Source organism: Aquarana catesbeiana, linkage group LG11, assembly GCF_042186555.1.
Source record: "Aquarana catesbeiana isolate 2022-GZ linkage group LG11, ASM4218655v1, whole genome shotgun sequence".
Taxonomy (NCBI): Eukaryota; Metazoa; Chordata; class Amphibia; order Anura; family Ranidae; genus Aquarana; species Aquarana catesbeiana.
The window spans coordinates 2334835-2346092 of record NC_133334.1 but is presented as its reverse complement, the minus strand read 5'-3'; the positions used below and the strand labels follow the sequence as shown (position 1 = coordinate 2346092).

At 51.7% G+C, this 11258-nt stretch overlaps 1 protein-coding gene across 1 annotated transcript in view; it reads left to right on the top strand.

Annotated features, from left to right (window-relative positions):
- The first annotated feature begins 8647 nt into the window (after positions 1-8647).
- The window catches only part of LOC141111801 (hemicentin-1-like), a 236467-nt gene continuing 233856 nt past the window's right edge, over positions 8648-11258 (top strand). Inside the window, exon 1 of the mRNA XM_073603936.1 lies at positions 8648-8826. Coding sequence (XP_073460037.1) covers positions 8775-8826 — 52 coding nt within the window. The 5' untranslated portion in view covers positions 8648-8774. The remainder of the gene's footprint in view (positions 8827-11258) is intronic.

Sequence of the window (11258 nt, the reverse complement as noted above, 5' to 3'; positions counted from 1 at the left end):
GGGCGGGCAGGAGGGTACAGTGCAGGGCGGGCAGGAGGGTACAGTGCAGGGCGGGCAGAAGGGGAACCGTGCAGGGCAGGCAGGAGGGTACAGTGCAGGGCGGGCAGGAGGGTACAGTACAGAATGGGCAAGAGGGTACAGTGCAGGGCGGGCAGAAGGTGCAGGGCAGGCAGGAGGGTGCAGGGCAGGCAGAAGGGGAACAGTGCAGAGAAGGCAGGAGGGTACAGTGCAGAGCGGGCAGGAGGGTACAGTGCAGGGCGGGCAGGAGGGTACAGTGCAGGATGGGCAAGAGGGTACAGTGCAGGGCGGGCAGAAGGGGAACCGTGCAGGGCAGGCAGGAGGGTACAGTGCAGGGCAGGCAGGAGGGTACAGTGCAGGGCGGGCAGGAGGGTACAGTACAGAATGGGCAAGAGGGTACAGTGCAGGGCGGGCAGAAGGTGCAGGGCGGGCAGGAGGGTACAGTGCAGGGCGGGCAGGAGGGTACAGTGCAGGGCGGGCAGGAGGGTACAGTGCAGGGCAGGCAGAAGGGGAACAGTGCAGAGAAGGCAGGAGGGTACAGTGCAGGGCAGGCAGGAGGGTACAGTGCAGGATGAGCAAGAGGGTACAGTTCAGGGCAGGCAGGGGGGTACAGTGCAGGATGGGCAAGAGGGTACAGTGCAGGGGCGGGCAGAAGGTGCAGGGCAGGCAGGAGGGTACAGTGCGGGAAAGGCAGGAGGGTACAGTGCGGGAAAGGCAGGAGGGTACAGTGCGGGAAAGGCAGGAGGGTACAGTGCGGGAAAGGCAGGAGGGTACAGTGCGGGGCGGGCAGGAGGGTACAGTGCGGGAAAGGCAGGAGGGTATAGTGCGGGAAAGGCAGGAGGGTACAGTGCGGGAAAGGCAGGAGGGTACAGTGCGGGAAAGGCAGGAGGGTACAGTGCGGGGCGGGCAGGAGGATACAGTGCAGGGCAGGCAGGAGGATACAGTGCAGGGCAGGCAGGAGGGTACAGTGCGGGGCAGGCAGGAGGGTACAGTGCAGGGCAGGCATTATTTTAATTTTGACAGAGATTTTTACCAGCAAACACAAGGTACAGCGATGGGAGCTAATTTTGCCCCATCGTACGCCAATTTGGCTATGGGTTTCTGGGAAAACAAATACATCCACGATCACAATCCCTTTGCAGCCAACATTATCTTCTTCGGTAGATATATCAATGATGTCATCATCATTTGGGATGTGATACTGAGCTTATCGCTTCTTTTGTCAAACACTGCAACGACAACCCCTATTGGCTCTCATTTACATCTGTTATGGACCCCTCCACCATAGCCTTTTTAGATCTGGAATTAGGACATGATGGCCCTATCATTACCTCCAAGAACTACACAAAACCTACAGCGGGCAACTCGTATTTGCATTTTAAGAGTTGCCATTTTCCCAAATGGATAACTAATATTCCAAAAGGGCAATTTTGCCGCAGGCGCAGTAGAGGGAGGAACTTATACGCCGAGCGGAACTTTCTCGGCAGAACACCGGATAATGCGTCGCTTGCCAGTGACGTCATTTTTCCTTGCCCATCTTCCATCTGTGCTCCGAGCCTCGTTTTGGATTTCTATCGGTATTGCAGCCGGCTTTAACATCTCAAGCAATATCCCTCCACACGCAGGCAGAGCAGCCAGTAGACAAGGTTTCTGACCGACCTGATGACACCTCCCTTGATGGATACTCCACATATATATGCCTTTTTATGATCTTCCAAACGTGAGTGTGGTTGACACAAGATTATTCAATAAACTGTTTTTTAAAGTCTACACCCAGAGGCGCCTCTCTCTCTTTTGTGTTTCTCCTCAGGATTTGGAACCCAGTTTCAGTTCCCATTGAAGGCAGCTCTACATGTGGACTCTCTGTCCTGGTTTGGACTTTCCTGTATATATGTGGTTTTTTTATTATACATATATATACATTTATCATCATGACCGTCTTGTGCCATTGTTTTGGAATATTTTATTACCTGAGATGGTTTTTAAAATAATAATTTTTATAGTTTTTATGTTTACAGTAATTGACTTGTTCCTTTTATTTAACATATGGAATAAGGGTTGATTTACTGCTCTTTTTCAGTTTTTGCACCTACACTTGCATATTATATATGATCAGTGTCAGTATATATATGATCAGTGTCAGTGTATATATATGATCAGTGTCAGTATGTGTATATATGTGAAGGAATGTGATGTAGATAAGAAAATAGACATTTTCAGATTATTATTATTATGTGCATACATATTTTTCTCCTTACTCATTATATAAGTATACAGATTAGCTCTGTTCCTATATTCTTCTCAAAATGGCGGGTACCCCCTGCATCCCACACATCAGAAGAACGCGGAACTGAAGATAAAACCAAGGACAGCCAAACCTCGTTATGAAGATTCTCCATCTTCTTTTCTATCTTAACCAATGAGATGTACCTATTAGACTAACATAGCAATGACGTATTTGTGTGTATAAAACATTAGCACCGCCTTGAATAAATTAGAAGTGTAAGAAGTAACGGAGCTGAGCGTGTCTCAGAGTGTTTACTTTTATATGCATGCATATCAACACTTTCCAATTAGAGACAGCAGCAGATAACCTTGGGCTCGATTGGAGCTCTTAATCATTTCCATAACATATATATATATATATATATATATATATATATATATATATATATATATGATCAGTGTCAGTATGTGTATATATATGAGATCAGTGTCAGTATGTATATATGATCAGTGTCAGTATATATATTGTGGGGAGATTAGCTCGTGGGGATCACCTTTTCTTGAAATGAAGGTCGGCATACAGGCAGTTTCTTTACAATCGGGTTGTTGCCAGCTTTATTTACAGGAGGTTTGCAAATTCATAAAAATAAACAAAACAGTAAAACAAATCCTTGCCGTCCGGCACTAAACTAAACAGTAGACGGCTCTCTATACGGTATGGGGCTGGTCCCCGACACCCACAGAACACGAGGTAAAGCAAATCATCATTTTCAGTCCAAACAAACAAACAAACAGAGCTCCTCCCTCTCAGATTCCCTTCGGAGTCTCAAGCCAGAGCCCTGCTGTGATCTCTTCCTGGTCATTGAAAGTCCACCTGAGCATGGACCACAAGACCCGGACCACAAGACCCGGACCACAAGACCCGCACCGGAACCCAGCCTGCCACAGAGGCTAGAAAAACCCGGGCCGAATTCCGGGTTCAGTCTCTGACAATAGAACTAATGCGAAATGAACTATACCGATTATCGATGACCTTACCTCGCATACGTCACAGTCATAGTTGCCAACAGTCCAGATTTTCCCGGGACAATCCCAATTTTGGGACCCTCAACCCGATTTAATCTTGTCCCGGGTGTTTTCCCGAATTTTTGGGATTGTCCCGAGAAAATCGTGAGTGTTTTTGTAAAAAAACGGCAATGGCTCCACAAAAATGGCCGCGAGTGAGTCAATAAGTTGTTTCTCCTTGTGTTCAGTGCAGGGGAGAGGGGCAGCCAATCGGCTTCTCTCTTCAGTGTACAAATAGAAAATTCTATTGTACACTGAAGCCTATTGGCTACAGGGATTGGCGACCCCTCCCCCCTCTCCACTGAACACAAGGAGATCCTCCCTCCGCTCTGCCCCGTGCGTGTCAGTGTCTCGTCTATGACGAGAAGAGAGGGGGGGCGCCGGAGAGCAGCCGCTCGTGAGTCACTGACATGAGGTAACTTACTACAGACACACTTCCTGCGCTACTCTGCATACTGGCTAGTTGGTAATGTGCCCCCTGAGGTGCCCCATGCCCTAATGTGCCATGTGCCATAATGTGCCCTGATGTGCTATGTGCCCTGATGTGCCCCGATGTGCCCTGACGTGCTATGTGCCCTGACGTGCTATGTGCCCTGACGTGCCCCGTGCCCTGACGTGCTATGTGCCCTCATGTGCTCTGATGTGCTATGTGCCCTGACGTGCTATGTGCCCTGACGTGCCCTGTGCCCTGACGTGCCCTGTGCCCTGATGTGCCCCGTGCCCTGATGTGCCCCGTGCCCTGACGTGCTATGTGCCTTGATGTGCCCCGTGCCCTGACGTGCCCCATGCCCTGATGTGCTATGTGCCCTGACTAGGGATGAGCCAAACACCCCCCTGTTCGGTTCGCACCAGAACATGCGAACAGGAAAAAAGTTTGTTTGAACACGCGAACACCGTTAAAGTCTATGGGACACGAACATGAATAATCAAAAGTGCTCATTTTAAAAGCTTATATGCCAGTTATTGTCATAAAAAGTGTTTGGGGACCCGGGTCCTGCCCCAGGGGACATGGATCAATGCAAAAAAAAGTTTTAAAAATGGCAGTTTTTTCGGGAGCAGTGATTTTAATAATGCTTAAAGTCAAACAATAAAAGTGTAATATCTCTTTAAATTTCGTACCTGGGGGGGTGTCTATAGTATGCCTGTAAAGAGGCGCATGTTTCCTGTGTTTAGAACAGTCTGACAGCAAAATGACATTTCAAAGGAAAAAAGCCATTTAAAACTACCCGCAGCTATTAATAAATTGCCGGTCCGACAATACACATAGAAGTTCATTGATAAAAACGGCATGGGAATTCCCCACAGGGGAACCCCTGCCAAAATTAAAAAAAAAAAGAAATGACGTGGGGGTCCCTCTAAATTCCATACCAGACCCTTATCCGAGCACGCAACCTGGCAGGCCACAGTAAAAGAGGGGGGACGAGAGAGCACCCCCCCTCCTGAACCGTACCAGGCCACATGCCCTCAACATTGGGAGGGTGCTTTGGGGTAGCCCCCCAAAACACCTTGTCCCCATGTTGATGAGGACAAGGGCCTCATCCCCACAACCCTGGCCGGTGGTTGTGGGGGGCTTATCAGAATCTGGAAGCCCCCTTTAACAAGGGGACCCCCAGATCCAGGCCCCCCCCCCTGTGTGAAATGGTAAGGGCCTACCATTTCACTAAAAAACTGTCAAAAGTGTTAAAAATGACTAGAGACAGTTTTTGACAATTCCTTTATTTAAATGCCTCTTCTTTCTTCTATCTTCCTTCATCTTCTTCTTCTTCTGGCTCTTCTGGTTCTTCCTCCGGCGTTCTCGTCCAGCATCTCCTCCGCAGCGTCTTCTATCTTCTTCTCCTCGGGCCGTTCCGCACCCATGGCATGAGGGGAGGCTCCCGCTCTACTCTTCATCTTCTTCTCTTCTTCTCTTCTTCATCTTCTTCTCCGGGCCGCTCCGCATCCATGCTTGCATGGAGGGAGGCTCACACAGCGGGAGCCTCCCTCCATGCAAGCATGGATGCGGAGCAGCCCAGAGAATAAGAGAAGAAGAGAAGAAAAGAAGAAGATGAAGAAGAAGATGAAGAGAAGAGCGGGAGCCTCCCCCCATGCCATGGGTGCGGAACGTCCCGAGGAGAAGAAGATAGAAGACGCCGCGGAGAAGATGCTGGACGAGAATGCCGGAGGAAGAACCAGAAGAGCCAGAAGAACCAGAAGAAGAAGATGGAGGATATAAGAAAGGAGAAGCATTTAAATACAGGAATTGTCAAAAACTGTCTCTTGTCATTTTTAACATTTTTGACAGTTTTTTTAGTGCTTAAAGTCATTATGGGGCTATGTGCCCCATAATGTGCCCTGATGTGCCCCATAATGTGCCCTGATGTGCCCCATAATGTGCCATGTGCCCTGATGTGCTATATGCCCTGATGTGCCCTGTGCCCCCTAATGTGCCCTGATGTGCCCGATAATGTGCCATGTGCCCTGATTTTTCCATAATGTGCCCTGATGTGCCCCGTGCCCCATGCCCTGATGTGCTATGTGCCCCATAATGTGCCATGTGTCCTGATGTGCCCCATAATGTGCTATGTGCCCTAAATTTTTTCCATAATGTGCCCTGATGTGCCATGTGCCCTGTGCCCCAATGTGCCATGTGCACTGATGTGCCCCATAATGTGCCATGTGCCCTGATGTGCCATGAGCCCTTATTTTTCTATAATGTGCCCTGATTTGCCCCGTGCCCTGATGTGCCATGTGCCCCGTGCCCTGATGTGCCCCTTCCCTAATGTGCCATGTGCCCTGATGTGCCCCATAATGTGCCATGTGCCCTGATGTGCCATAATGTGCCCTGATGTGCTATGTGCCCTGATGTGCCCTGATGTGCTATATGCCCTTATGTGCCCTGATGTGCTATATGCCCTGATGTGCCCTGATGTGCTGTGCCCCGATCTCCTATGCCCTGGTGTGCCCCGTGACCTGATGTGCCTTGTGGCCCGGTGCCCCATGCCCTGATGTGCCCTGATGTCCTCTGCCTCAATGTCAGGTGCCCTGATGTGCTGTGCCCTATACCCTGATGTGTTGTGCCCTGATGTGCCCTATACGCTGATGTGCTGGGCTCTGTACCCTGATGTACTGTGCCCTGTACTCTGATGTGCCCCCATGTGCTGTGCCTCAATGTCGTGTGCCCTGATGTGCTGTGTCCTGATGTGCTGTGCCCTATACGCTATTGTGCTGGGCTCTGTACCCTGATGTGTTGTGCCCTGATGTGCCCTATACGCTGATGTGCTGGGCTCTGTACCCTGATGTGCTGTGCCCTGATGTGCCCTATACGCTGATGTGCTGGGCTCTGTACCCTGATGTGGCCTGGTGTGCTGTACCCTGATATGCTGTGCACTGATGTGCCTTGTATCCTGATGTGCCTTGTATCCTGATGTGCCTTGTGCCCTGATGTGGCCTGATGTACCGTACCCTTATGTGTTGTGCCCTGGGCCGGTCTGGATGAAGTCCAGGGCCACATTTTTGTCCCAGTCCAGCCCTGGCCCCCTCCCTCCATATCAGCACCATACCTGCACCCGCCTCCCCCATGACAACACCATGCCTGCATCCCCCTCCCCCATGCCTGCACCCCCTCCGGCCTAGTCACCACCATGCCAGCACCCCCCAGGTCACCATCATGCCTGCACCCCCTCCGGCCTAGTCACCACCATGCCTGCACCCCCCAGGTCACCATCATGCCTGCACCCCCAAATCTCCACCTTTCCCCAAGTCAGCCTGTAACACCCCAAGTCACCATGCCTCCACCCACACACCTCTCTCCCCTTGTCACCACTCTTGAGGAGATGTAGCTAGACTGTAGCCAACACTCCATCTGCAGCCAACACTGCGCTGGGGACACCTGATGTAAGAGGTACTGTACTGGGAATGCCTGATGGAAGGACAGACTCTGCTGGGGGTCCCACTGATTCTGCATTATGGTGAGTTGAATGATTTAATTTTATATTACAATGTAATAATAGAAATAATGCGCTTCAATCATCCTGACACCATAACCACCATGGTGCCGGGATGATTGAAGTGCTAACACCAGGTGTTTGGAGTATCTTTATCTGCTGATTGTTAAACATTTTCTAGAATACACATATTTTTATTGTGTAGGATCTGGCCCTGCTGTCCCGTCATTCTTCTCCCCCTTTCCCTCTCCCCCCCTTTCCCCCTTTCCCTCCCTATCCCTCATTCATCTCAGACTCTAACCACACCCTCTTGAGCCACGCCCACTATTTCACGTAAACCAGGCCCATTTTTCGCTGCACTTTTATTTTTATTGCTAAACCACGCCTACAGACGAATGCCCTGCCCCCTAATTATTGTACGGCTCCGCCTACAGCCAAAAAAGTGTCCCACATTTTTTTTTTGCAATGTTGGCAACTATGCACAGTGTATGTGTGTATAATATATATATATCGTATTTATCGGCGTATAACACGCGCCAGCGTATAACACGCACCCCAAGTTTAGGAGGGAATTTTAAGGAAAAAAACTTTTAGGAGGGAAGTTTAAGGAAAAAAAACTTACATTAAAATGCCCATCAATGCAGCCTTATCTGTCCATCTGCAGCCATGTTAGTGTCAGTGCAGCCTTGCCCCAGTGTCCATTGCAGCCTTGTCAGTGCAGCTTTGTCCCAGTGCAGCCTTGTCAGTGCAGCCTTGTCAGTGCAGCCTTGTCAGTGCAGCCTTGTCAGTGCAGCCTTGCCCCCAGTGTCCATGCTTGGACAGATCGCCGCCGAAATACACATAGCTGCATGTAGTTTTAAATATGGCACCGCGGAGTTCGGAGGGACTGGGAGGAGCTGAACGAACACCGCCGAGATACACATAGTCGAGTGTATTCAGCTGTTTCCGGCGCCGCTCACAGTCCCGCCCAGTCCCACCCTATGATGGACATAACACAGGTCCAATGGCGGGACTGGGCGTGACTGTGAGCGGCGCCGGAAAGAGCCGAGAACAATCGCTGGCTCCGCCCAGTCACTGGGATTTCAGCGGCGCTCCTTCAGCTCCGCCGAGTCCCTCCGAACTCCGTGACACCATGTTTAAAAATACACGCTATGTGAATGTCGGCGGCGATCGCCGCCGATAGATCAGAATTAGCGGGGATCGGCGTATAACACGCACCCACGATTTTATATATGAGTTTAAGGGGAAAAAAGTGTGTGTTATACGCCGATAAATATGATATATACATATATGATCGGTGTCAGTATGTGTATATATATATATATATATATATATATATATATATATATATATATATATGATCAGTGTCAGTATGCAGTACCTCTCTCTGTCCTCCAGGTGGAGTGCTCGGTCTCCTCTCTCCGGATGGTGGGGGTTATTCTCCAGGAAGTGAGACGTCTCTTCAAAACAGAAAGTATTTTCTCTCCCGATGAGGAATGCTCGGCCATGGTATTGTAGGGTGGAACCTGAATTCTGGAGACAATGAGACCCCCAAATATCCTCTACATACTACTCCCCCTCTTCACTGTCACAGGTAAGTCCCCTTGTACTGCGCTACACTGTGTGTGGGTGATATCAGTGTAGACGGTGACAGGACGGTGGGTGATTATTGTAGAATAGGACAGATGGGGGCTGTAGTTCCATGTCTGTAGTAATTGGTGACAGTTGTGTATGGTGGGGGTAGTAGTTGTAGATTCAGGTTACTACAATGAAAGTAAATGGGAAGGTGTGAAGGTCACTATCTGGCTACTTTGCAGGGGGGATCATTCACCAAAACAGAAACTGCAAACAAACCGAGAACCCGAGACCCTGAGAACCCGAGAACCCGAGACCCCGAGAACCGAGACCCCGAGAACCGAGGCACCACAGGAGGTCCAGGGAGTAGGAGTACAAAATTGATACTTTATAGAAACAATTAGAAACATTCAGATAAATAGTGATTGCAGAGAACTGAATGCTGATTTTGCAGGAATTTCCTGGAGTCTCCGGCATTTGCCACTTTGCATTTACTATTTATTTGTATATTTTCATTGCATATTGTTTCAATAAAGTTTTGATTTTGTACTTCTACTCCCTGGACCCCCTGTGGTGCCTCTGTTCTCGTTTTCTTTCCCCGGTGTGTTTGCAGTGTGTAGATTTTGCTCTTTGCTACCCAAACCCAGAACCACCAATCTTCAGTTCTGTCCACTATCGGGTTCTCACACATCTGAGGGTCATGAAGAACTTATATATGACATATCCAACCTCTGCCATCCCACACCCCAGGGGGGCATTTCCACCCGGGACTCCATCCCGAGCACAGCCACCTTCACACACCCCAGGGAGACATTTCCCCCCAGGACTCCATCCCGAGCACAGCCACCTTCACACATCCCAGGGGGGCATTTCCACCCGGGACTCTATCCCAAGGACAGCCACCATCCCACACCCCAGGAGGGGCATTTCTACCCGGGGCTCCATCCCGAGGACAGCCGCCTTCCCACACCCCAGGGGGGCATTTCCACCCGGGACTCCATCCCGAGGACAGCCGCCTTCCCACATCCCAGGAGGGGCATTTCCACCCGGGACTCTATCCCAAGGACAGCCACCATCCCACATCCCAGGAGGGGCATTTCCACCCGGGACTCTATCCCAAGGACAGCCACCATCCCACACCCCAGGAGGGGCATTTCCACCCGGGACTCCATCCCGAGGACAGCCGCCTTCCCACACCCCAGGGAGACATTTCCCCCCAGGACTCCATCCCGAGCACAGCCACCTTCACACATCCCAGGGGGGCATTTCCACCCGGGACTCTATCCCAAGGACAGCCACCATCCCACACCCCAGGAGGGGCATTTCTACCCGGGGCTCCATCCCGAGGACAGCCGCCTTCCCACACCCCAGGGGGGCATTTCCACCCGGGACTCCATCCCGAGGACAGCCGCCTTCCCACATCCCAGGAGGGGCATTTCCACCCGGGACTCTATCCCAAGGACAGCCACCATCCCACACCCCAGGAGGGGCATTTCCACCCGGGACTCCATCCCGAGGACAGCCGCCTTCCCACACCCCAGGGAGACATTTCCCCCCAGGACTCCATCCCGAGCACAGCCACCTTCACACATCCCAGGGGGGCATTTCCACCCGGGACTCTATCCCAAGGACAGCCACCATCCCACACCCCAGGAGGGGCATTTCTACCCGGGGCTCCATCCCGAGGACAGCCGCCTTCCCACACCCCAGGGGGGCATTTCCACCCAGGACTTCGTCCCGAGGACAGCCGCCTTCCCACACCCCAGGGGGGCATTTCCACCCAGGACTCCATCCCAAGGACAGCCACCTTCCCACATCCTAGGGAGACATTTCCACCCAGGACTTCATCCCGAGGACAGCCGCCTTCCCACACCCCAGGGGGGCATTTCCACCCAGGACTCCATCCTGAGGACAGCCACCTTCCCACACCCCAGGGGGGCATTTCCACCCGGGACTCCATCCCAAGGACAGTCACCTTCCCACATGCAAGGGGGTGGCATTTCTACCCGGGACTCCATCCCGAGAACAGCCACCTTCCCACTTCCCAGGAGGGCATTTCCCCCCAGGACTCCATCCTGAGGACAGCCTCCTTCCCACATCCCAGGAGAGGCATTTCAACCCGGGACTCCATCCCGAGGACAGCCGCCTTCCACATCCCAGGAGAGGCATTTCAACCCGGGACTCCATCCCGAGGACAGCCGTCTTCCCACATCCCAGGAGGGGCATTTCCACCCAGAACTCTGAGGACAACCGCCTTCCCACATCCCAGGGGGGCATTTCCACCCGGGACTCCATCCCGAGGACAGCCACCTTCCCACACCCTAGGAGGGGTATTTCCACTCGGGACTCCACCCCGAGGACAGCTGCCTTCCCACATCCAGGGGGGGGGCATTTCCACCCGGGACTCCATCCGGAGGACAGCCGCCTTCCCACATCCCAGGAGGGATATTT